The 27,792-nt window shown below is 47.9% G+C and overlaps 1 protein-coding gene across 1 annotated transcript; it reads left to right on the top strand.

Annotated features, from left to right (window-relative positions):
• The first annotated feature begins 390 nt into the window (after positions 1 to 390).
• On the top strand, positions 391 to 27,323 carry MOK (MOK protein kinase). Its single transcript, XM_044272145.1, has 12 exons — positions 391 to 611; positions 3,700 to 3,814; positions 7,873 to 7,962; positions 9,015 to 9,085; positions 19,774 to 19,852; positions 20,949 to 20,997; positions 21,623 to 21,801; positions 23,832 to 23,933; positions 25,495 to 25,668; positions 25,744 to 25,852; positions 26,642 to 26,839; positions 26,927 to 27,323. Exons 1-12 carry the CDS (start codon positions 605 to 607, stop codon positions 27,002 to 27,004), a joined length of 1,251 nt encoding a protein of 416 aa, XP_044128080.1. The 5' UTR covers positions 391 to 604; the 3' UTR covers positions 27,005 to 27,323.
• Positions 27,324 to 27,792: the final 469 nt, after the last annotated feature.

Raw genomic sequence — 27,792 nt, 5'->3', positions numbered from 1 at the left:
CCCCCCCCTCACAGACTGACCCCCATTAGATCTGCCCCCATGTCTCCAGAATACACCACATGCCCCCCCTCACAGACTGACCCCCATAGATCTGCCCCCCATGTCTCCAGAATACACCACATGCCCCCCCTCACAGACTGACCCCCATAGATCTGCCCCCCATGTCTCCAGAATACACCACATGCCCCCCCATAGCTCTGCCCCCTCATGTCTCCAGCATACACCCAGCAGTATGGATGTGTGCCCCCTGCCTCCTCATGTACGCGCTCCCGCACTGGCTTCTATCTACAGCACACACAGCTCCTCCCCCTCCACAAGCTCTTGCAGTCAGGGCTTCTAAGCACTTCCCACACTGGAGCATGTGACCATGAAGGAGCATGTGACCAGTGATGTCACAGACCTCCTTCTAACAACTCCACTCTAGCAACGACCGTGGTGTCAGGGTGCGGAGCAGGTGCGGTTGCCTAGGAGACGGCAGTACAACATGGCGCCCTGACGGAGAGTCAGTGCCCTGCTCCTGGAGTGCGTGAGAGCGGAGCGGGGAGCGATGCCGGTGCGGGCGGCCAGTGCTGTGTGAGAGGCTCCTCCGGGCGACGGCAGCACCATGAACAGTAAGTGACACCGTGGGGCGCCGCCGCCATTACTGCCGCCAGGTGAATGCCTGCTGCATTATATTATTAGTAATATCCATAGCGAACGATTCATGTCCTATGACAGGGTCACATGACCATGGACGTGACGTCACTATGGACATAAGTCCCAGCAGCAGGGTTATAGAGTTAACCCCTTCTACCCAAGGCAATTTTTCCTTTTTTGCATTTCCATTTTTTTATTTTTATTTTTACTCCCCGCCTTCCAAACAAAAACTTTGAAAATAAAAAATCAAAAATTTTCTCCACCATATTCCCACCTCTGTGACATTTTTTTATAGTTACATCTACGGAGCTGTCTGAGGGCTCAATTTTTGTGGGGCGATTTGTAGGTTTTATTGATACCATTTTGGAGTGTGTTTTTGATATATATATATATATATATATATATATATTTTTATTTTTATTTTTATTTGATTTTGGGGGGGGAGTGAGGCGACAAAAAAAATGGTGAATTGGCCATTTAGATTTTTTTTCCATTACGGCGATCACCATATGGGATAATTGTGTTTATATTTTAATAGTTCAAACGTTTTGGGTTTGTGCGGTGCCTATGATTATTTTTTTTATATTTTATTTATTTATTTTTTATACATCTATATCTTTAAAAACATATTTTATTTTTTTTTCCTTTTTTTATTTTTTTATTTTTTTATTTTTTTTTATCCACACTCCCCCCTACCCCCAGGGGATCTGAACGTGTGATCCGCTGATCGCTTCTGCATTGCAATGTAGTGCTGATTGGTTATGTGCTCATGGAGCTCTGCCACCTGCAGGCCTCAATAAGAACTACAACCACAGTAGCAGGGGTTTCCTCATAGAGACTCAGGCTATTGCAGACAACAAATGGCTTCCTTGATCACCACGCGAGGAAGCGCAGCTTCTTACCGGCATCCTTTGTGGCCAATGAGGATGCCGGTAATTGGTTTCCATACGCAGGGTTAGGCCTCATGCACACGGCCGCCGTGGAATTCGTGGTCCCCAATGCACAGGCAACGTCCGTGCGTCGGCTGGGACGGATCTGTGGTGCGGAGACATGGACAGAAACACCACGGAAGCACTCCGTAGTGCTTCCGTGGGGTTCCGATCCTCCATTCAAGTGAATGGGTCCGCATCCGTGATGCGGGGAGCACACTGCCAGTGCCCGCATATTGCGGAACCCGTTGTTTGCAGGCCGCAATACCGCCACGGCCGTGTGCATGAGACCTTAGGCCAACATAAAAAATGATCAGTTTTGGTCAAATCATGGGTCTAAAAGACCCACGAGGGTTCAGAATAAAAAAATAAAAATAAATGAATTTTGTAGGCTCAAATACGAGCTTCGAAATCGAAAAAAAAAAAACTGTTAAAATATAAAAAAAAATTAAAGTATATAACAGTTTAAATCGCCCACCTTTCCGTACAATAAAAAAATTAATGCATAAATAACAAAAAATATAAACATTATGGGCATCACCACATCCGAAAACGCCCGTACTATTAAAATATAAAAATATTTTTCCAATACGGCGAATGGCGTAACAGGAAAAAGAGTCAAATGGCCAATTTTAATTTTTTTTAAATCTTCACTTCTCAAAAAAATGTGATCAAAAAGTCACCCACACTCCAAAATGGTATCAATACAAACTACAGATTGTTCCCGCAAAAATTTTTTTTTTTTAATATTTACATTTATTTTTACACTATTTAGACATAAAATAAACTATACATATGTGGTATCATAGTAATCATACTGACCCAGAGAATGAAGGGCATGGATCAGTTTTGCCGCAAAGGGAACGCCGTGGTAACAAAACCGTAAAACAGTTGAGGAATTGCGGTTTTTATTTTCCAATTCCACCCCTATTTGGATTTTATTTTATTTTTTTCCCGCTTCCCACTACATATTAAATGGTGACATTAGAAAGTACAACTTGTCCTGCAAAAAATAAGCCCTCATACAGCTATGTGACTGGAAAAAAAAAAAAGTTATGGCTGCGGGAAGATAGGGAAGAAAAATGAAAACGCAAAAACAAAAAAACCTCCGGTATCCTAAGGGTTAAGGTGCTACAACACTATACCACGCGGACAGATGTTACACATTATAAAGCGTCCTGTACTTGTAGTGGTGTTTTAAAGGGCTTCTGTCACCGCTGCAAAAAAACCGCCCCCTCCTCCTGTTGATTGACAGGGCCAGTGAACGCTCTCCTCCTCCGTCTGGCCCTGTCTGCAATTCAAATCCCGCGCCTGTCTTCATTCGGCCGCAGGCGCTCTGAGAGAAGGAGGCTCGCCTCCTCAGCACTCCCTCAGTGCGCCTGCGCCGATGACGTCTTCTCTTTCGGTGACGTCCAGCAAGTAGACGCCCTACTTACTGGTAGTGAGGCGATTTGCATATTTTAAAAGATCGTTTTTTAATAAAAAGAAGCCACAGACAAAGGTAAGATCCCTATATAGGGAATAGTCGTTAAATGACGATTTTAACAAGCCCAAAAAAAAAAAAAAAAAAAAAAAGGGTTTTGGGGGTGACAGAAGCCCTTTAAGACTGTCTTGATGTTTTTTTTTTTATTTATTGCAAAAATAAGTTTTCCCACAGACTTCTCTTTAGAAAAAAATCTAGAAAAAATGTAACTAAAAATGTGAAAGAAAAGCTTGTAAAAAAAAATAATATAATAATCATGAATTTCATAACCTAAAAACAATGCATAGTGTGGCCAGGAGCGCAGTGTTTACAAGGCATCTTTTAATTAAATAATTTGCTTAAAAGAAGTAAAAAACGTAGCATTAAAACCGCCCTTAAGATGTGACGAGTGGCAAAATCGGACATGAGCCGCTGTGATATATTTGGCGCATATTTAGACGTCTGAAGTTTACGCAGTGTTGTAATTTTATGATTTTTTTTTTCTTTGAATTAATTTTATTTTTATTTATTTAGTTAATTATATATATTATTTAGTTAATTATTTATATATATTTTTTTATTTTATTTAGTTATATATATTTTTATTTTATTTATGTTTGTATTTATTTAGTTCTCTAAGTCATTATTTATATTTGTTTGTTTTTATCCCAGAATATAAGACAATCCAGAAAATAGGGGAAGGGACGTTTTCAGAAGTGGTGAAGGCGCAGAGTTTAAAAGATGGACACCACTACGCGTGTAAGAAGATGAAGCAGCTGTATAAAAGGTGCGCGTCAGGGCACGGTCATGCCTTACTAGATATTACATCCTATACATGAGAGGGGCCAGATTATCAAATGTTCTGAACTATCAGACAGTCATAGAGAAGGACATTGAGAAATGGATAGGTGACACATTTTAGTTTGGTGGGGATCCGGGGGATAGGACCCCTGTCATGATCACCCTGGACCCAAATTGATATCAATATTTGCAACAACCCCCATGATCGAACAGGGGACCCTATTCCACCGGTCTCATGACCACAGCAAGGAGGAGTCTGACTGGAGCAGTGGTCAGTCATGTGCAATGCCAATCCATATATTTGGGAGCGACAGAAACTGTGAGCTTGGGGAGGGTCTAACATTTAACACCCATCCAGTGGAATATTTTTTACCGGAATACCCTATAGTGTATGCATGGGCGGACTGGCCATAGATCCTACAGGGAAACTCTCTGGTGGGGTGATGTCCAGAGGGCCGCCCAAACCCTCCTTTTGGCCGCCAGCCCAATACATAAAGATCTGATGCTCTCAGCATTAATTAATATAGAAGCATCAGATGCTTATATCCCCCTGGCCCACAGTCGCAGGTGCCCTCCTGAGTTCAACTGTATAGCTGTTCTCAGGTTGATGATGATACCATTTCATACTGGTGCGCAGGCGGGAGTATTTATTCCTTCACTGTGATATTTTGTTCTGCGGGGGCAGTATATTGTGCTGCACTGTGGTGTTTGGTTCTGCTGGGCTGGTATATTGTGCTGCACTATGGTATCTGGTTCTGCTGGGGCAGTATATTGTGCTGCACTGTGGTATCTGGTTCTGCTGGGGCAGTATATTGTGCTGCACTGTGGTATCTGGTTCTGCTGGGGCGGTATATTGTGCTGCACTGTGGTATCTGTTTCTGCGGGGCAGTATATTGTGCTGCACTGTGGTATTTGGTTCTGCGGGGCAGTATATTGTGCTGCACTATGGTATCTGGTTCTGCTAGGGCAGTATATTGTGCTGCACTGTGGTATTTGGTTCTGCAGGGGCAGTATATTGTGCTGCACTGTGGTATCTGGTTCTGCTGGGGCAGTATATTGTGCTGCACTGTGGTATCCGGTTCTGCTAGGGCAGTATATTGTACTGCACTGTGGTATCTGGTTCTGCTGGGGCGGTATATTGTGCTGCACTATGGTATCTGGTTCTGCAGGGGCAGTATATTGTGCTGCACTGTGGTATCTGGTTCTGCTGGGGCAGTATATTGTGCTGCACTGTGGTATCTGGTTCTGCTGGGGCAGTATATTGTGCTGCACTGTGGTATTTGCTTCTGTTGATGCAGTATATTGTGCTGCACTGTGGTATCTGGTTCTGCTGGGGCGGTATATTGTGCTGCACTGTGGTATCTGGTTCTGCTGGGGCGGTATATTGTGCTGCACTGTGGTATTTGGTTCTGATGGGGCAGTATATTGTGCTGCACTGTGGTATTTGGTTCTGCGGGGGCGGTATATTGTGCTGCACTGTGGTATTTGGTTTTGCGGGGGCGGTATATTGTGCTGCACTGTGGTATCTGGTTCTGCTGGGGCGGTATATTGTGCTGCACTGTGGTATTTGGTTCTGCTGGGGCGGTATATTGTGCTGCACTGTGGTATCTGGTTCTGCGGGGGCGGTATATTGTGCTGCACTGTGGTATTTGGTTCTGCTGGGGCGGTATATTGTGCTGCACTGTGATATTTGGTTCTGCTGGGGCGGTATATTGTGCTGCACTGTGATATTTGGTTCTGCTGGGGCGGTATATTGTGCTGCACTGTGATATTTGGTTCTGCAGGGGCGGTATATTGTGCTGCACTGTGATATTTGGTTCTGCTGGGGCAGTATATTGTGCTGCACTGTGGTATCTGGTTCTGCTGGGGCGGTATATTGTGCTGCACTGTGGTATTTAGTTCTGCGGGGGCGGTATATTGTGCTGCACTGTGGTATCTGGTTCTGCGGGGGCGGTATATTGTGCTGCACTGTGGTATTTGGTTCTGCGGGGCAGTATATTGTGCTGCACTGTGGTATCTGGTTCTGCGGGGGCGGTATATTGTGCTGCACTGTGGTATTTGGTTCTGCGGGGCAGTATATTGTGCTGCACTGTGGTATTTGGTTCTGCGGGGCAGTATATTGTGCTGCACTGTGGTATTTGGTTCTGCTGGGGCAGTATATTGTGCTGCACTGTGGTATCTGGTTCTGCGGGGGCGGTATATTGTGCTGCACTATGGTATCTGGTTCTGCGGGGGCGGTATATTGTGCTGCACTATGGTATCTGGTTCTGCGGGGGCGGTATTTTATTCTGCACTCATGGTATTGCTGTCCCCCGCTGGACCCGCCTACAACATTAGTTTTTTTTCAGGGCCACTTTAAGTTCTCAGTCCGCCCTGAGTGTATAGTTTAGATGGCTGCCTTCAGGAGCACCCAGGGACCCTCCACCATCACGTGCCGCTCTTAGTCCTCTTACGTGGCAGAGGGGCCACGGCATCCCCTAGAGCTGGGACATATTTGTATAATTCTCTGTGGTTTCTGCGTAGTCTTCCCGCCAGGCCCTGTCAATCAAGGAAAGGGAGGAGCTTTCAGAGGAAGCGGGAGAAGGGTGCACAGATTGTCTTGGGCCCGCCCTCGGTGCACTTACCTGTTCATTTGCTTATGGATTAAAAGTTCTTTTTGTCCAGAATGAAGCAACAGTTCACGAAGTGAAAGATATCATTACACTTCACCAAGAAGCTAATGAAAACGTATTTTCTGCAATATTCCGGGACATTATAGAGTTGTCGGTCCGTCAGAGCAAAACGACAATGTCGTCGCATTCCAAGGAAATGCCATTGACCATAATTCTTGTAGATTCTAATCCTCTCTGATCCTCGGTGTGTGCTGGCGGATTACCAGACAAAGCCACACAATACAAGCATGACAGATCCCCTGTAAACACTCGTGCTCTCCACTGTCATGTGCCATACCTTACTCTGGCCAGCAGGTGGCAGCATTTACAGTTCAGGATCATAGACCAGTGACTAGTCAACGGGTGTGATTCCACGTACACCTGCCGCGTCCTCTGCACCTGTGACCATGACAGATAGCGAGCAGGTGACAACCTCATAACCTGCGTACATGCATATTAATCATTTGTATCGAAGATGTGCATCTCCTTCGGTTTAGATCACTTGCATGACACAAACCCAGCTTTAGGACTTGTGCACAAGGCCATGTTACAGATCAGTATTGTGCGGGTGTGATGAGGCTACTTTCACACTAGCGTTTCTATTTTCCGGTATTGAGATCCGTCATAGGGTCTCAATACCAGAAAAAAAAACGCTTCTGTTTTGTCCCTATTCATTATCAATGGGGACAAAACTGAACTGAACAGAACGGAGCGCTCCAAAATGCATTCCGTTCTGTTTAGTTACGTTCTCACACCGGAGAGCAAACCGCAGCATGCCGTGATTATTATTTTTTTTCCGTCATGGGATGCGGAGCAAGACGGATCCATCATGACCCACAATGCAAGTCTCTGACACAATAGAAAACTGATCCGTCCACCATTGCCTTTCAATGGAGTTCATGACGGATCCATCTTGGCCATGTTAAAGATAATACAACCAGATCCGCTCATAACGGATGCAGACTGTTTTATTATTATCAGTAACGGAAGCGCTTTTTGCTGAACCCTGCCGAATCCAGCAAAAACGCAAGTGTGAAAGTAGCCTAACACGGCACTATAGACCACTGTGGCTCCAACAGACAACTTTGCCAATCCTTCTGTTATTTTATGAGTTAAATGTTCTCTTCTCTATTCACATCCAAAGCAAAATTCTGAATTCTGTGGATGTCAGAGAGCAGTGCATTGTTGGGGGTCATTACAAAACGAGAGCTTATATGTCTGACAGTGGGGATAAGCGTGTTTTCTGTTTCCAGGGGGCAACCAACTGGAGGGGTGCAGTAGATCCAATTGTATGATCTATACCAGAAGTCCTAGACCACATCTTGCCCCCTGTGCTAGTTGGTGAGCCGTACGATGTGCTTGTTGTGCTCTAATCCGGGATCTTCATCTTTAGCATTGACCAGGTAAACAACGTGAGAGAGATTCAGGCGCTGCGAAGACTCAGCCCGCACCCCAATATCCTCGCACTGCATGAAGTGCTCTAGTAAGTATCCTCCTCCTGCTCTAACCAGTACTTATACGTGTGTGTATATAGAGATATATACTATTAGTGTTGAGCGAGGCAAGCTTCGGCGATCCGTCTCCATACAACATTCAAATGTATGGGATTATCACAGATCCGAAGTCGCCTCGGGATCCCAGCCGTCGCCTAGTCGTGTTGTTATTAGTCTGACCTCCGGTGGTTGTTTTGCAGTGCGAAAAACAAGGCGCAAAAGTCTCCTAAACAGGCGCAATTTCAGTAATAAATGCAACAAAAAAAATAAAACTGCGTTTTTAGACTAAAAAACTGGCGCAAACCCTTAACAGGGGGTTCAGGCCTGAGCGTTCTGAAACGAGCGCTCTGTATGCGCGATTGTACGGGCGTTTACAATCGCGCATACAGAGACAGGCGTGCACACATTGTCGCGCGTTCCCGAATATCTATGTGCGGGAACGCGCGACAAACGCCCAAAAAAAAGCTCAAGAACTTGTTTGAGCGTCGGGCGTTTTACAGCGCGATCGTACGCGCTGTAAAACGCCCAGGTGAGAACCATTCCCATAGGGAATTATTGGTTTCTCCGTGTTGAGCGTTTTACAGCGCGTAGGGACGCGCTGTAAAACGCTCAGGTCTGAACCCAGGGTTAGTAAATGTACCCCAAAGCGGCTTTGAGCCTAGACTCTTCGTCCATGTTCACACTGCCGTTCAGGATTTCATTCACCGCCTCTGTCAGCGACATGAATAGCTCATCAGTATGCTGCACTATCCCTGCTGTCAGATGTGAACAGAGCCTAAAACAGGAGTGGTGTCTGTGTGTGTATGTGTGTGTATATATATATATATATATATCTATATACACTGCTGTATCGGACCCACAAAAGCATAGGCTGATACATTGTCACAAACTGCCAGTTGCTTGGGTAGGACTTTGAATGAAAACAAAGTGCCTCATTCTCTGACGGCAAGCAGTGATCTTGAAAATGGTAAGGAATTGAAACAAAAAGTATATTAAAAAAACAAAGTCCTCTCACCGTTGATGATGTTTTCAAATCTTGCAGCGACCGAAAATCAGGATGCCTCGCCCTAATCTGTGAGCTGATGGATATGAACATCTATGAGCTAATTAGACGTAAGTGTGTGACCTGGTACTTGGAGCCTCCTATAATTTGCGCCATCTTCCCAGATCTGTCGAGAAAAACGGCATATGGACTCCGTAGAAGAGGCCCAGAGCGGCTTCCACTCTCATGAACTCAATGTGATAGTTTGAATGGGCGCCCTGTAATAATACACTTTCCCTGCAGTGGGCGCTGCAGGTAAAATGAGCCGCTCTACTGAGCGTCCCTCCGGTGACCTCAGCTTTATTACGAGAAGCGGGCGTCCAGGCGTCTGTATTCTTCATTCATTCTCAGCACCTGTCGTCCACATTGCTGACAGCATTACGGGTGATGTGATAGAAAGGTGTCAGGACACACAGGGCATGGGGCTGCATAGTCACAGACCTGTCCATTGCCAGAGGCGCCCACAATGGGCATGTGTGCATAAGAACTGGAGTATGGGGCAATGGAAAAGGCGGCCTGTCTGATACTTGAGGACTATAAGGGGTTGTTCAAGTAACAGGACAACACAGGGGATCGCCTGCAATAAAGCAGTGATCGTTACTTACCTGGCAGATCCCACGCTGTCGCTCCGGTTCTCCCAACCAGGATCTCTTTACCCAGCCCCCGCGGTGATGTCATGCTGACAACACATGACTGCTGCAGCCACAGCGGTGCACTGGAGAGGTCAGTGATTGGCTGCAGCGGTCACAGCTCTCAACATGACATCACCGCGGGGGCTGGGTAAACAGATCCCGGCCAAGAGAACAGTGCGGGGTCTGCCAGGTAAGTAATGATCACTACTTTATTGCAAGTGGATCCCTGTGTTGTTGGAAACCACTTTAAAGGATCTGTTGCTAACGTCTTGTTGCCAGATACCACAGGAGTCCTTCAGAGGTCTGGTGGAGTCCAGGCCTCCATGGATGGGTCAGACCTGTTTTGGCAGCACAGCAGGACCTACACATTACCAGACAGGTAGTAATGGCTGAGGTTGGTTTAATCCATGACCCATTCCTTCAATTAAAGTGACACCCCTGACCCCATATGTCTGGGTGCAGTCTCTTTCTCTTTCTTTTTAACTCTCTTTTTTCCGCTCTCTTTTTTTCTCTCTTCTTTTTTTTTTTTTTTTTCTCTTGATTTCTCCTATCCCTTAGTTTATCAAATAGGAAGAACCTGTCTGACACCTATCATATGAGCTCTCGGGGGAGCTGTAAAGGAACTGTCTCAAGATTTAAACTTACACCCTGTCAACAGATTAGGGGATAAGTAACATAGTAACATAGTATAGGAGGCTGAAAAAAGACATTTGTCCATCCAGTTCGGCCTGTTATCCTGCAAGTTGATCCAGAGGAAGGCAAAAAAAAAAGATGGCGGTGATGAGAACATAGTCCTGCCACTTTACAAATCACTAGTCAGACCACACATGGATGTGCGGCCCTGATCCGGACCCGCACTTCTGGGTCTGCATTTCCATTCCTGAAAAAAAAATAGAACATGCCCTATTCTTGTCCGCAATTGCGGCCAAGAATAGGCATATTCTATTAGTACCGGCGATGTGCGGTCCGCAAAATACACACGGATGTGTGAATGGACCCTTAAGGGGGAAAAAATTCCTTCCCGACTCCAATCAGGCATCAGAATAACTCCCTGGATCCCCGACCCCTCTCTAGTAGCTATAGCCTGTAATATTATTACACTCCAGGAATACGTCCAGGCCCCTCTTATAGTGAACTCCCCATCACCACCTCCTCAGGCAGAGAGCTCCATAGTCTCACTGCTCTTACCGTAAAGAATCCTCTTCTATGTCTGTGTACAAACCTTCTTTCCTCCAGACGCAGAGGATGTCCCCTCGTCACAGTCACAGTCCTGGGGATAAATAGATGATGGGAGAGATCTCTGTACTGACCCCTGATATATTTATACATAGTAATTAGATCTCCCCTCAGTCGTCTTTTTTCTAAAGTGAATAACCCTAATGTTGATAATTTTTCAGGGTCCTGTAGCTGCCCCATTCCAGTTATTACTTTAGTTGCCCTCCTCTGTACCCTCTCCAGCTCTTTTGATGCAACCCATTATCTTATTGGCCTTGGCAGCAGCTGCCTGACACTGGTTTCTACAGCTTAGTTTGCTGTTTATTAAAATTCCAAGGTCCTTTTCCATGTCAGTGTTTTACCATTTAGTATGTACTGGTGACTTGCATTGTTCCTTCCCATGTGCATAACCTTACATTTGTCAGTGTTAAACCTCATCTGCCACTTCTCTGCCCAAGCCTCCAATCTATCCAGATCCCTCTGTAGTAGTATACTGTCCTCTGTAGTATATATACAGTATACTGTCCTCTGTAGTATATACACAGTATACTGTCCTCTCCCGTGTCAATTACTTTACACAGTTTAGTGTCATCTGCGAAAATGTATACTTTACTATGCAAGCCTTCTACAAGATCATTATTAAATATATTGAAGAGAATAGGGCCCAATACTGACCCCTGAGGTACCCCACTAGTGACAGTGACCCCTCCAGTACTGACCCCTGAGGTACTCCACTAGTGACAGTGACCCCTCCAGTACTGACCCCTGAGGTACCCCACTAGTGACAGTGACCCCTCCAGTACTGACCCCTGAGGTACCCCACTAGTGACAGTGACCCCTCCAGTACTGACCCCTGAGGTGCCCCACTAGTGACAGTGACCCAATCTGAGTGTGTACCGTTAATAACCACCCTCTGTTTTCTATCCCTCAGCCAGTTACTTACCCACTTACAGACGTTCTCTCCCAGTCCGAGCATTCTCATTTTATCTACTAACCTTTTATGTGGTACAGTGTCAAATGCTTTGGAGAAGTCCAGATACACGACATCCATTGATTTGTCGCTGTCAGGTCTAGAACTTACCTCCTCATAGAAACTGATTAAATTAGTTTGACATGACCGATCCTTCACGAAGCCATGCTGATATGGCGTTATTTGCTTGTTTTCATTGAGATGCTCTAAGATAGATTCTCTTAGAAAACCTTCAAACAGTTTACCGACAACCGATGTTAAACTTACCGGCCTATAATTTCCGGGTTCTGTTTTTGCACCCTTTTTGAATATTGGCAACACATTTGCTATGCACCAATCCTGTGGGACATTCCCTGTCAGTATAGAGTCCTTCAATATCAGAAATAAGGGTCTGGCTATGACATTACTTAATTCTCTTAGGATACGGGGGTGTATGCCATCTGGTCCTGGCGATTGGTCTATTTTAAACTTTTTAAGATGCCGCTGTACTTCTTCCTGGGTCAGACAGGACACTTTTAATGGGGAATTTATTTCAACATTCGGCATGTCATCTGACAGTTTATTTTCCTCAGTGAATACATTGGAGAGAAAAATATTTAATAGCTTTGCTTTCTCCTCGTCGCTCTCTGCGACTCCCCCATCATCACTCTGTAAAGGGCCGACACCTTCAGATTTATACTTTTTACCATTTATATAATTGAGGAACCTTTTAGGGTTAGTTTTGCTCTCTTTGGCAATTAATCTCTCGGTCTCTAGTTTGGCGCTTTTATTAGTTTTTTTTACATATTCTATTTTTTTTCCTTCTAGTTTTTCAGTGCTTCCGTGCTACCCTCCTGTTTTAGTGATTTAAATACTTTCTTTTTGTCATGTATTGCTTTCTTTACATTTCTATTTATCCACATTGGTTTCTTCTTGTTCCTTAACCTTTTATTCCCATAAGGTATGTACCTCTCACAATGAGATTTTAGGATGCTTTTAAAAAATATCCCATTTTGTGGCTGTATTTTTATTTTTGAGGACTTTGTCCCAGTTAGTTAGTCCTATGGCCTCTCTTAGTTGGCTAAATTTAGCTTTTTTGAAGTTTGGTATTTTTGTTCCTCCCTGTAGAAACGCTCTTTTGAATGATAATTGGAAGGTTATTACTTTCTGGTCACTATTTCCCAGGTGTCCCCCGACCTGCACGTCTGTTGTTCTGTCAGGCCTATTGGTTAATACTAAGTCCAGTATGGCCGTCCCTCTAGTCGGGTCCTGAACCGGTTGGGAGAGGTAATTGTCTTTGGTTATTGCCAAGAACCTGTTTCCTTTATGAGATATACAGGTTTCAGTTTCCCAGTCTATATCTGCGGAGTTCCCCCATAATAACCACCTCATTATGATTTGCCGCCTCGTCTATCTCGTTTAGTAGTAGATTTTCTGTGGACTCTGGTATATTAGGTGGTTTATAGTAAACTCCTATTAGTATGTTATTCCCACTGTCATAGCTATCATCCAGCCGTGTCTCAGTTATTCCCACTGTCATAGCTATCATCCAGCCGTGTCTCAGTTATTCCCACTGTCATAGCTATCATCCAGCCGTGTCTCAGTTATTCCCACTGTCATAGCTATCATCCAGCCGTGTCTCAGTTATTCCCACTGTCATAGCTATCATCCAGCCGTGTCTCAGTTATTCCCACTGTCATAGCTATCATCCAGCCGTGTCTCAGTTATTCCCACTGTCATAGCTATCATCCAGCCGTGTCTCAGTTATTCCCACTGTCATAGCTATCATCCAGCCGTGTCTCAGTTATTCCCACTGTCATAGCTATCATCCAGCCGTGTCTCAGTTATTCCCACTGTCATAGCTATCATCCAGCCGTGTCTCAGTTATTCCCACTGTCATAGCTATCATCCAGCCGTGTCTCAGTTATTCCCACTGTCATAGCTATCATCCAGCCGTGTCTCAGTTATTCCCACTGTCATAGCTATCATCCAGCCGTGTCTCAGTTATTCCCACTGTCATAGCTATCATCCAGCCGTGTCTCAGTTATTCCCACTGTCATAGCCATCATCCAGCCGTGTCTCAGTTATTCCCACTGTCATAGCCATCATCCAGCCGTGTCTCAGTTATTCCCACTGTCATAGCCATCATCCAGCCGTGTCTCAGTTATTCCCACTGTCATAGCTATCATCCAGCGTGTCTCAGTTATTCCCACTGTCATAGCTATCATCCAGCGTGTCTCAGTTATTCCCACTGTCATAGCTATCATCCAGCCGTGTCTCAGTTATTCCCACTGTCATAGCTATCATCCAGCGTGTCTCAGTTATTCCCACTGTCATAGCCATCATCCAGCCGTGTCTCAGTTATTCCCACTGTCATAGCCATCATCCAGCCGTGTCTCAGTTATTCCCACTATGTCACAGTCCTCCTCACACATCACTAATTCCAGTTCCCGGTTTATTAGTCAGGCTTCTGGCATTAGTATACATACATTTGAGAGGTTTATGTATATTTTTTACCCTACACCTTTCCTTCTGAACGGTTCTAGTCCCTCCTTCCATTCCTCCCCCAGTCCCACTACCTCGCCCCCGGTCTCTATCTGCCCTATCTTCCCCTCCTATAATGTAATTGCTCCCCCCCCCCCCCAGTCCCTAGTTTAAAGGGGTTCTGCATTTTGTTTTAACCTCTGGATAGATCATCAGCTTCTGATCGGCGGGGGTCCGACACCGAAACAGTGAAAAGGCCGCGGCGCTGCTGGAGCACCGCTGCCTTCTCAAACCGCTGATCGGCGGGGGTCCCGGGTGTCAGACCCCCGCCGATCAGAAGCTGATGATCTATCCAGAGGATAGATCATCAGTTAAAACAAAGTGCAGAACCCCTTTAAACACTCCTCCAACCTTCTAGCCCCCCGCGATCTTTCTCAAGATTTTAACTTGCACCCTGTCAGCAGATTAGGGGATAAGTGTCTGACCAATAGGACCCCCCTCCTCCTATCAAGAGAACAGGGGTCCTGTGTTCCCTTGTATGAATGGAGCTGTGCTTGCAGCTCCATTCATCTGTATGGAACTGACGGAGATGGCAGAGTACAGCGCTCCACTCTCTCTGACAGTCTATAGAGTTAAAGGGGTTTTTTAAGAGTTTTTTGTACTCTGGATAGGTCATCCGTATCTAAACGGTGGGGGTCCGACACCCGGGACCTCTGCCGATCAGCTATTTGAGGAGGTGCACGCAGTAGAGCCGCAGCCTTTTCCAGTTTTCCCTAGGCCATGTGACATCACAGCGCTAAACTATCTCCGGAATTTCTATAGAAATGAATGGAGCGACCACGCACATGCCTGACTGGCCTCTCCACTAATTTCAGGGGGTACGGGGCCACCATTTTTGGGATCGGTGGTGGTCCCAGCAGTAAAACACCCACCGATCTAATAGTTATGCCTGACCTGTGGATGGGTAATACCGGAATACCCCTTTAAAGGACTGGCCTATTTTGGTCCATAGGGACCCATCAGTTTTGTTCCTTTTTTTTCATCATCACACCCGGCCGCCACACTGGCAAGGACGGTGTAAAAAATTATGTCGCATGGGCGTTGAAAAGTCGGAAAAAGGGGGCTTGTGACTTTTTCCATTATTAAATGACCCCCTAAGTGTTTTACGTCTCCCTGCAGCGCCCCCCCACAGGAGATATGAAGTATTGCACAATGAGTGGGTGGTCTGTGCAGTGCGTGGACGTGTCCTCTCGTCTTCGTGGCTGCATTGCTAATAGTCGATGGTCCTGAATGCCTGACTGATAGGAATGTTCTAGCACAAGCAGGGGTTTGTGTGTTGTGGGTACGAACGGCAGGAGGAACATGCGATGAAGCAGCCCTGTGCACAGATTTACTGTGTGAATCTCAGCCGCTTTGCTGCTGAGGTCTCGTAAAACCCCGATCTGAATTGTAGATGGCTCCTGCAGGTCGCTGCAAGGAACGGGAGTTCTCGTCGGCTTGAATGTAGGTTTACCAGGTGCATAGCTGGGGGGCTGCTGAGGAGTGTGCCCTCAGTGCCAGGGGGGTCCCAGCAAGCCGCTTTGCCTTGGCCGGGGTGCAGAGCTAGGGTGTTGTACTGAACCTGTGCCCCGGATAAGGGAAAGCTATGGAAAGCCCGGGGTTCACACTTTAGTAATCGCACAAATCAACGTTTTCTTCCTCTTTTTCTTTTCCCTCCTTCTACAGTGAAATTCCTGTAATCTGACATCCGATAATCCAGGAAGTGCGGTAGTCAGGGGGATTAGGAAAGAAAAGAGAAAGTTTTATACATTTCTCCCTCAAGGTTCTCTAAACTGAGAAGCAAGTACTATGTACTTTACAATGGACATCTGATGGTCCGCCATTGATGCTGGACTACAGGAGTCTGGCTACACAGAGGGATGCGGATGGACCCTCATGAGGGAGAACACGATGCTAAGGAGTCACGTGACCAACACCCTGGTTAGCCCTATATAGTTAGTCAGTCGATATATTACATTTCTCTATACTTTATGCTGAAGGGGAGCGATCTTTTTGTGTACTGTCAAAGCTGTGCTGTCTGATCCGATGACTGATGCACCTGCATCCCCCTCCCCTCTGCTGTGCACTGATGCACCTGCATCCCCCTCCTCTCTGCTGTGCACTGATGCACCTGCATCCCCCTCCTCTCTGCTGTGCACTGATGCACCTGCATCCCCCTCCTCTCTGCTGTGTGCACTGATGCACCTGCATCCCCCTCCTCTCTGCTGTGCACTGATGCACCTGCATCCCCCTCCTCTCTGCTGTGCACTGATGCACCTGCATCCCCCTCCCTCTGCTGTGCACTGATGCACCTGCATCCCCCTCCTCTCTGCTGTGCACTGATGCACCTGCATCCCCCTCCCCTCTGCTGTGCACTGATGCACCTGCATCCCCCTCCCCTCTGCTGTGCACTGATGCACCTGCATCCCCCTCCTCTCTGCTGTGCACTGATGCACCTGCATCCCCCTCCTCTCTGCTGTGCACTGATGCACCTGCATCCCCCTCCTCTCTGCTGTGCACTGATGCACCTGCATCCCCCTCCTCTCTGCTGTGCACTGATGCACCTGCATCCCCCTCCCCTCTGCTGTGCACTGATGCACCTGCATCCCCCTCCTCTCTGCTGTGCACTGATGCACCTGCATCCCCCTCCTCTCTGCTGTGTGCACCTGCATCCCCCTCCTCTCTGCTGTGCACTGATGCACCTGCATCCCCCTCCTCTCTGCTGTGTGCACTGATGCACCTGCATCCCCCTCCTCTCTGCTGTGTGCTCTGATGCACCTGCATCCCCCTCCTCTCTGCTGTGTGCACTGATGCACCTGCATCCCCCTCCTCTCTGCTGTGTGCACTGATGCACCTGCATCCCCTCCTCTCTGCTGTGCACTGATCACTGATGCACCTGCATCCCCCTCCTCTCTGCTGTGCACTGATGCACCTGCATCCCCCTCCTCTCTGCTGTGCACTGATGCACCTGCATCCCCCTCCCTCTGCTGTGCACTGATGCACCTGCATCCCCCTCCTCTCTGCTGTGCACTGATGCACCTGCATCCCCCTCCTCTCTGCTGTGCACTGATGCACCTGCATCCCCCTCCTCTCTGCTGTGCACTGATGCACCTGCATCCCCCTCCTCTCTGCTGTGCACTGATGCACCTGCATCCCCCTCCTCTCTGCTGTGCACTGATGCACCTGCATCCCCCTCCCTCTGCTGTGCACTGATGCACCTGCATCCCCCTCCCTCTGCTGTGCACTGATGCACCTGCATCCCCCTCCTCTCTGCTGTGCACTGATGCACCTGCATCCCCCTCCTCTCTGCTGTGCACTGATGCACCTGCATCCCCCTCCTCTCTGCTGTGCACTGATGCACCTGCATCCCCCTCCTCTCTGCTGCACTGATGCACCTGCATCCCCCTCCTCTCTGCTGTGCACTGATGCACCTGCATCCCCCTCCTCTCTGCTGCACTGATGCACCTGCATCCCCCTCCTCTCTGCTGTGCACTGATGCACCTGCATCCCCCTCCTCTCTGCTGTGTGCACTGATGCACCTGCATCCCCCTCCTCTCTGCTGTGCACTGATGCACCTGCATCCCCCTCCTCTCTGCTGTGTGCACTGATGCACCTGCATCCCCCTCCTCTGCTGTGTGCACTGATGCACCTGCATCCCCCTCCTCTCTGCTGTGTGCACTGATGCACCTGCATCCCCCTCCTCTCTGCTGTGTGCACTGATGCACCTGCATCCCCCTCCCCTCTGCTGTGCACTGATGCACCTGCATCCCCCTCCTCTCTGCTGTGCACTGATGCACCTGCATCCCCCTCCTCTCTGCTGTGCACTGATGCACCTGCATCCCCCTCCTCTCTGCTGTGCACTGATGCACCTGCATCCCCCTCCTCTCTGCTGTGCACTGATGCACCTGCATCCCCCTCCTCTCTGCTGTGCACTGATGCACCTGCATCCCCCTCCTCTCTGCTGTGCACTGATGCACCTGCATCCCCCTCCTCTCTGCTGTGCACTGATGCACCTGCATCCCCCTCCTCTCTGCTGTGCACTGATGCACCTGCATCCCCCTCCTCTCTGCTGTGCACTGATGCACCTGCATCCCCCTCCTCTCTGCTGTGCACTGATGCACCTGCATCCCCCTCCTCTCTGCTGTGCACTGATGCACCTGCATCCCCCTCCTCTCTGCTGTGCACTGATGCACCTGCATCCCCCTCCTCTCTGCTGTGTGCACTGATGCACCTGCATCCCCCTCCTCTCTGCTGTGTGCACTGATGCACCTGCATCCCCCTCCTCTCTGCTGTGTGCACTGATGCACCTGCATCCCCCTCCTCTCTGCTGTGCACTGATGCACCTGCATCCCCCTCCTCTCTGCTGTGCACTGATGCACCTGCATCCCCCTCCTCTCTGCTGTGCACTGATGCACCTGCATCCCCCTCCTCTCTGCTGTGTGCACTGATGCACCTGCATCCCCCTCCTCTCTGCTGTGTGCACTGATCACTGATGCAGCTTCATCCCCCTCCCCTCTGCTGTGCACTGATGCACCTGCATCCCCCTCCTCTCTGCTGTGTGCTCTGATCACTGATGCACCTGCATCCCCTCCTCCCCCCTCCTGTGTACTATGTACTATTTTACACTAGATGGATTTTTCAGTGACTGCGGAGGGTTTTGAACATTTGCAGAGGACCTGTAGGCAGGGACAGGGATCTGCAGGAAGGTGAGGAAGATGCCACTTACCTCTAATAACCTCTGGACAGTCTCAAGGAAATGTAGCTTTGGTTTCTTTAAGATGTTGAGCTGAGCCTCAGAGTTTTGGCCTCTTTCTCTGGTGACATTTACTTTCTTAAATCTCTGCCAATTTCCTGGTGAATTATGTGGCAGTTTAATATGTGCAGCGCTTTCTTCCCGTTGTTACGACGGCGCTCATCCCAGAGTACAATGTTGAAGACCATCTATTTTATTAAGTGCAAAGCATTCGTATAATCTCCAGGTTTTAGTATAATGAGCTGCGGGCCATTACTCTTCACCGCCCGTCGTATCATAAATGTAATTAGCCTGTCAGCGCAGAACCCGATGTGATCGGCGCTGCGGCAAATCACTACTCCGGGCACCATTATTATTATACATTCCTCTCGCATCTCTGTTCACATTTGCACTGCAGTACTCCCATGTCTGGTGGGAGACCCATTGCACTTTCCATCCTGAGCCTCCTGGTGCATGAATTTCTCCTGGATACTATTTGCAGCACCCTCGGATAACCGCTTACTGTATTTTGCTGGGAAAGCCGCAGCAGCTGCAGAGGAAATGTAATGTGGTCGTCTTTGTAATCCATGGACGGCTCATGTTCACCACTAAGCCAAAGGGGGGGGGAGGGGGGGGATGCACACTATGTCCTAATAGGGCAAAAAAAATCCTTTTAATTGCTTGTGTTTTTTCCATCCTTCCTCACAGAGAGACGACAGCCCCTACCGGAAAATAAAATCAGGAATTACATGTACCAGCTGTGTAAATCTCTGGAGCACATTCACAGGTAGGTCATTGGCCTCCGTGCTCTCAGATAATCACGTTCCTCATTACATAACCTGAGTAACCTGTTCGCCCTGCAGTCCACACACCTGCCTCTGCTCGCAGGATATGCCTGCAGTCCACACACCTGCCTCCGCTCGCAGGATATGCCTGCAGTCCACACACCTGCCTCTGCTCGCAGGATATGCCTGCAGTCCACACACCTGCCTCTGCTCGCAGGATATGCCTGCAGTCCCTTTTCAGCACTTTGCATTGCTTTGCATTCTCTATAGCAGCGCTCTTCAATGCAAAAACGGACTCCAATCTATTGCGCTACTCTGCCCTGGACCTTCCGCCATTAGCGAGAACTGGCATGTGCTGCAAAGAGTAGCTCGTACTTGGGCTATGTATTAAAATGTTTCCCGCTCCATCTGAATTGTAACTGCGTGAAACACTGCGTTTTTTTGTTAAAGTATCCCTGTAGGGGGTGGCCACAGTTTCCCTTGGAGTTTTATACACCAGACCTGGAGCTAAAGAGGGATGGGGCTTCTAAAGTGATAGATTCTTTCCACCTGCAGCCACCAGTAGGGGGAGCTCAGTGCCTTATCCAACCCCTATAATGCCCGGGCCCCTCACACAGATTATACTTGCCTCACTCCCCGGCACCCGTGTCGCTTCTGATGCCCGCACGGCTGCTGCTGCATCTTCCCGAGCCTCCCTAGCATCGCGGGGGCCGGATAGTGTTGAGGAAACTTCTGTTTTCAAGTTCAGCGTACAAGGTTCGGGTTCTCTAAGAATTCAGTTATGGATTCCGCTGCCATAATGGAATTCTTAAGATAAGCTGAACCTTGTACGCTGAACTTGAAAACAGAAGTTTCCTCATCCCTAGTGCCGGGGAGTGAGGTCTATATGAGGGGCCCAGGCATTTGGGGGGGGCATTATAGAGGTTGGATAACCCCTTTAATTGGTGCAGTTCCCATTGAACTCAATAATACATCTTTCTTCCATAAACTTTTGTGATCAGCAGGGCACTTGTTATAGCAGAGCTGCAGTCATCGTGTTCTGCTTTTCTTTGATATTTTCTCCGTTTATTTATTTTTTTCCCTCTTGATTTGGAATAGAAATGGCATTTTTCACCGTGACGTAAAGCCAGAGAACATTCTGATAAAGGTAAGCTTTTGTAATCCACATCCCGAATGTATTTACGGTCACAGATGGTCTCCTCTATCCATGTTCTGCTGACCTCAGGTTAAATCATCAATGATATTGTTTTCCTACTCAAATAGGGGCCCAAAGTCCTGGATTTTATCACGTTTTAAAATCCTCATTCTTGTGCGTACGGATATCACAGTAGGCCGCGGCGAACACTGCACCAGCCGGAGCACAGATCGCTGCTCCTGCCTGTGCTCCCCTCAAGCTTGGCTTAATTCTAGCACAGCACATCGGTGCCCTGTCCAGTTGTACTATGCCAGGATTTAGCAGAGCCGAGTGGGTTCCTGCCTGAGCCCCACTCATCTCAGCTCAAGGCTCTCCTATATATACTCCTGTACCTATGTGCCTCGAGCTGAGCAGGCTCAGGCAGGCGCCCGCTCCGCTACATCCTGGCATAGTACAAGTGTACAGGGCACCGATGTGCTGTGCCAGAATTAAGCCAAGCTTGAGGGGAGCGCAGGCAGGGGCAGCGATCTGTGCTCCGGCTTGTGCAGTGTTCGCCGCGGCCCCCTGTAAAAGAAAGTTGTGAAAAAGTCTAGTTACTCTTTAATTACTGACCGCCTCATCCCTGCTACTGTTCTAGCAAGACGTTCTCAAGCTCGCAGACTTCGGCTCGTGTCGTAGCGTCTTCTCCAAGCAGCCCTACACGGAGTATATCTCTACCCGCTGGTACCGAGCCCCAGAATGCCTGCTGACTGACGGATACTACACCTACAAGATGGACGTGTGGAGCGCCGGCTGCGTGTTCTATGAAATCTGCAGGTGAGGCTCCGTCACGTCCTGGGTATCAGTCAGTTAATGAGTGTGAAACGCCAATATTTCATCTTCATTAGGGGTCACCTGCCACGTTTCCATTCCCTGTAGTACCATACATGACACATTCTAGGCCCTCACATCAGGCTGTGTCTGGCCTATCCACCCCGACGTGACTGGTGACGTCATCACAGATTCCCTTGTGGGTTAGAACCTATTATAGGGCATGTTTTTAGCAAGTTGCCAGCTTTTAGGATTGCACATTGTACAGAAAGAAAGGTTGGTATGGTAGAGAACCTTAAACAGGCTGCAGGTCCCCCTCGCTTCAATATAGATGGGGGCATCCACCGCTCAGGACCGCTGTCCATGAGCCAGAGCAGAGTGACGGTATCCGCAGCTGCCGGCGTGGCAGATCTGGTACAGCCATGTATGACATTGATAATGGTTTATTCTCAGTGCCGCTGAGTCTAGGGCAGGGGTCAGCAAGCTCCCGCGCTCCAGCTGCACACTGCTCAGCGGTGAATGGAGCATTCTGGGAGTTGTAGTTTCCTATGCTGCGGCTGTTGCAGGGAAAGTGTATGGCTGCTCACATATTACCCCAGCAATAAATGCTTATCACCAGGGGATTCAGTAGCCAGACTGATCGCCAGGCCAGCTGCATTTAGAAAAATGGGTTTTCCCAGTGTTTAATACTGTATGACCGGGGCGTAGCTATAGGGGGTGCAGAGGTAGCAGCCACTACCGGGCCCAGAGACCCTTGTTCCACATAAGACACTGGTATTATAGAAAGTGCATGCTGCTCCAGTTACACCTTTGGCTGGAGGGAAGGGGTTAGGTCAAGAATTTGGCATGGGGGGGGGGGGGGGCAGTTTTAATTTTTGCCTCAGGCAGCACGAAGGCTATGTGCTTCCCTGTCCCTGGCCACAACGCACTGAGGGAAGGGGGTCCAAGCCAAACTCTTCCACCAGGGTCCATGAGGCTTTAGCTACGCCCCTGTGTATGAGCTATCCTCAGGATGACAGGTGAGGGTCCGACTCTCAGGACCCCTACAGGTTACTTGTTTGAAGAGGCCACAGAGCACCGGTAATATCATGTTCATCGGTCACATGGCCAAGGCAGAGCTTAGTCTTGGGCCGAATGCACGCGGCGGTGGAACACGAGTGTATTACTGTAGTGCAGCGGCGGCATGAAGCACATGGCGTCATAGCAGCCAATGACGCCGTGCGCTCCTGCCATCAGCAGGAATCCAGGCCGGGATACTACGGAGCGCTCACGGCCGCGTTCCACCTCATTCGGCCTTATTCAAATGAATGAGGCTGAGCTGCAATACCAAGCGCAGCCACTCTCTAATGGACGGCGCTGTGCTTGGGGAGCTGTCGGGAGTGTTGCAGCCTCTTTAAACAGCTGATCAGCAGGGATCTCATTGTTGGACCCCGACCAATCAGATACTGATGACTTAACCTGAGCATAGGTCATCAGTATTAAACAGTCGGAAAACCCCTTTAATGAGCTGAGACAACCCCTTTAAGATAGGATCTAAACTTTGACAACTCAAATCTTCATGATAGGTAAGGTTAGTCAAGTGGGGGCGACGTTCACCTCCTTACCCGCATGCCAGTCGCATACGTTAGAGCATTGCTCTCCAGCTGTTGTGAAATTACAACTCCCAACGTGCCATTGCCAGGGCATGCTTGGAGCTGTAGCCCCACAACGGCTGGAGACCACCAGGTTAAAGGAGGTGTAGCAGCTAAGCCGGTGTTTGAAAGTGAGCTGGCCTCAGTTCCTCACCCCGTCAGAGTGTTACTCAAAGAAGTGCTTACTCTCGGGGGCCCTTTAACCAGCGCTGGCCTTTGTACAGACAGCTTATGCCAGCGCAGCGTATCGAGCCCGGCATCAGCATTCCCATTTGTCTGTGTCAACAGAAACGCTCTCCCTGCAGAGAACTGCGAACACAAGCGTGACTACATTCCCCAGTAAAAATAACACCATACATGGCTGCCACTCGCTCTTTCTGATTTTATATATATTTTTTTTTTCAGCCTCCATCCTCTCTTTCCTGGCCTGAATGAACTAGACCAGATATCCAAGATCCATGACATCGTGGGCACCCCGGCCTCGGCCGTACTGCGGAAGTTTAAACAGTAAGAGACCTCTATTCACATTGTTCCTATTCGTACACTGAAGGGACTTAAAGGGAACCTGTCACCGGGATTTTGGGTATAGAGCTGAGGACATGGGTTGCTAGATGGCCACTAGCACATCCGCAATACCCAGTCCCCATAGCTCTGTGTGCTTTTATTGTGTCAAAAAACCGATTTGATACATATGCAAATTAACCTGAGATGAGTCCTGTATGTGAGATGAGTCAGGGACAGGACTCATCTCAGGTTAATTTGCATATGTATCAAATCGTTTTTTTTACACAATAAAAGCACACAGAGCTATGGGGACTGGGTATTGCGGATGTGCTAGTGGCCATCTAGCAACCCATGTCCTCAGCTCTATACCCAAAATCCCGGTGACAGGTTCCCTTTAATGCCATTAAAGGGCATCTGTCAGCAGTTTTGTCCCTATGACACTGGCTGACCTGTTCCATGTGCACTTGGCAGCTGAAGGCATCTGTGTTGGTCCCATGTTCATATGTGCCCGCATTACTGAGAAAAATGATGCTTTAATATATGCAAATTAGCCTCTAGGAGCAACGGGGGCGTTGCCGTTACACCTAGAGGCTCAGCTCTCTTTGTAACTGCTGCGCCCTCTGCACTTTGATTGACAGGGCCAGGTAGACGTGATCACTTTTTTACACCGCCTGGTCCTGTCAATCAAAGTGCAGGGGACTTGGCAATCACAGACAGAGCAGAGCCTCTCACCGGGATTTTGTGTATAGAGCTGAGGACATGGGTTGCTAGATGGCCGCTAGCATATCCGCAATACCCAGTCCCCATAGCTCTGTGTGCTTTTATTGTGTAACAAAACTGATTTGATACATATGCAAATTAACCTGAGATGAGTCCTGTCCCTGACTCATCTCGTGTACAGGACTCCTCTCAGGTTAATTTGCATATGTATCAAATCGGGGTTTGTTTACACAATAAAAGCACACAGAGCTATGGGGACTGGGTATTGCAGATGTGCTAGCGGCCATCTAGCAGCCCAGGTCCTCAGCTCTATATACAAAATCCAGGTGACAGGTTCCCTTTAAAAGGAAAGACAATATACTCAAACCCTCTCCGCTGCTGCAGCCTTGATTCAGTGGCCTTGGCATGCCTGTATACCACAGGTGACCACTGCAACCAATGACTCTAGCTTCAGCAATATACCGCACTGAGACCAGTGATTGGCTGCAGTGGTCACTGCTGCAGTCACATATGGACTGCAGCGGCCAGAAGCACCAGAGTGCTGGCACTGGAGCATATTACTACTTGTATTGTTTTTAACACCATCCCTGCCTTTTTATCTACCGGTATATATTTTTTAAAACAAGGACAACCCCTTTAATTACCTCCCATGCCATGGAATATGAAGAGTATAGCCCGAGACTGGTTGCTATGGACGTGTTTCCTTAGAGACTCATATAAAAGGTGTCTGGTGGTCAGGACTCAAAGTCGGCACCGTGCTGCCAGCAGGGAAGAAGGAAGCGCGTTTATACAGAGAACATGTGCACATATTAATCTACAGGTCGTTATTTGTTCCCTTGTACAGGTCAAGAGCAATGAATTTTGACTTCCCACCCAAGAAGGGGAGCGGGATCAGACAGCTGTTACCCGGCATCTCGCCTGACAGCATCTCTCTGATGTCCGCTATGCTGGAATACGATCCTGATGACAGACTCAGCGCCAGCAAGGCCCTCCAGCATCCATATTTTGAGGAGCCCAGGTAGAGTATCTCCGGGGAGTAGTGTTTTGTCTTATTGGTACCCGCCGTTGTGTCTGACACTCTAACGCATTTCAGGACATTAGAGAAGCATTCCCTCCATTGTAAGATAGGACTGACAGAGAAATCAAACACTGCGGCCTCAATGAATTACTTGATGCGGATCGCAGGACAGGGGCGAAGGCAGGTAAATTTTTACCTCTATTTTATTTTGGTACCGGTTACAATGCGGTTTTCTGTAAATGAAGCTTAAAGGAGGTTGTCCAGGTTCTAGATCGGGAATCAGCAACCTCCGGATGTTCTGAAACTACAACTCCCAGAATCCTCCTTTTCAATTCTATGGGAGCAGCCAAGAACGTGTGCATGCTTGGAGTCGTAGTTTCACAGCAGCTGGAGTGCCGAAGGTTGCCGACTCCCTGCTTTTAGATATTGATGGCCTGTCCTTGATAAGTCATCAATATCAGATGGAGAAGAGGGGAAGGGGTCTGACATGAGTTACTACAGCTCCGAAATTTTGCACCGATTGATTTCATAGGTAATCTTTGTAGTGGTTGGAAATATTTGATTTTTTCTGATAGAGAGCTCCAATTATATTGTACAATTCTGCTACCACTAGGGGGAGCTCACTGTAGACCAGGCATGCTCAACCTGCGGCCCTCCAGCTGTTGCAAAACTACAACTCCCATCATTCCCGGACAACCTACAGAAGGGCATGGTGGGAGTTGTAGTTTTACAACAGCTGGAGGGCCGCAGGTTGAGCATGCCTGCTGTAGACTGTTGTATTGAGTTCAAAGTATACAGAGTGGATGTGTTCTGGATTACTTTTCATGACAGCAATCAAAGATCTTGAAAAATAGTGATACATTATATTAGAAATGTCATCTAAGTACCTGCGCAGCTGGCCGTCCACTGGAATCTGTGTGGGTCCCATTCCAGAGTATTAATACATTTGGGAATCTTACTTTTATTTTTGCAGCAGGCCATGAAGCCACTACCAGAACTTGCTTTCCAGCACCACGGACCTACCTTCCCAATGGAGCTGCCAAAACTTAATGTACCCGGGGTATCAAAGACTGTACCCTTCTCCACGCTCAAGTTTCAATCCGTTTTTCCTACTCCTGGAAACAGCGGAAAACTTCCCGTCATCCCAAGCGTGAAGTACATAGACACCAAGGTAAAGTGAAATCTCTTCGGTTTTTTGCTTTCAGTGTCTTCTCCAGGATAAGCGGAGGCTGTAATCTTCTGTGTCCTGTGTTAACAGTTTGACATCCACCAGCACGGGAAGTCCATGATGAAGCCGTATCACTTACCTTCCCTAGAGAGAAAAGGAGGATTCTGAACTCTCACACAGACGGTTAACTTAATGCAAACTGTGCCTTTAACCGAGACCGGCAAGAAACCCAAAAGCCGTCGCTGCACCCGCCAAAAATAATCAGTCCCTCTGTTATCAGAGCCCAACCCCCTCCGGCTCTGTTCCTGGGATTTAATTTACTCCACCTCAAATATTTAACAAAAGTTTCTCAAACTCAATTTGCACTTTACAAACGGATCTGAAAAAAAAAAATTGTATTAATTCTCCACCAATCTTTGCCGTCTTTGATTGTACCGTTATTCTTTTTTTTTTTAATGTTTTATATTAAATCTGAACATTGTGACCACTGCTGTAGTTTTTAATAGTAGAATTTATTTATTTTTTAAAACTAACGGAGTCATTTACGAAGACCGGCGTTTTAGAGGCCGGTCTTAATAACATTGCGCTGGAGGCGCCAGCCTCTACATAACTTAAGAACCTGCCATTCAACTTTCTTTAAATCTACGTCAAAAACAGGTGTAGAAAATGATAAATGAGAGGGGCTGGCCGGCCTGCCCCCTTTTTTTCGCCACCTCGTAAAAGTAGCGTTAGCGGGGAAGTCGCAGATTCGCCCACAAATCCCCTTTTTCGACCAAAAAGTGGTGTACTTCAGATGATAAATGACCCCCTAAATTTATAATTACTACTCTACTTATCTTTACCCTAGGCCCCTTTCACACGGGCGAGTATTCAGCACGGGTGCAATGCGTTCAACTCACGCATTGCACCCGCACTGAATCCGGACCCATTCATTTCTATGGGGCTGTGATTTTCAC

Source organism: Bufo gargarizans, chromosome 11, assembly GCF_014858855.1.
Source record: "Bufo gargarizans isolate SCDJY-AF-19 chromosome 11, ASM1485885v1, whole genome shotgun sequence".
Classification (NCBI taxonomy): Eukaryota; Metazoa; Chordata; class Amphibia; order Anura; family Bufonidae; genus Bufo; species Bufo gargarizans.
The sequence above is the reverse complement of the archived record's forward strand: the minus strand, read 5'-3'. Positions and strand labels throughout refer to the sequence as shown.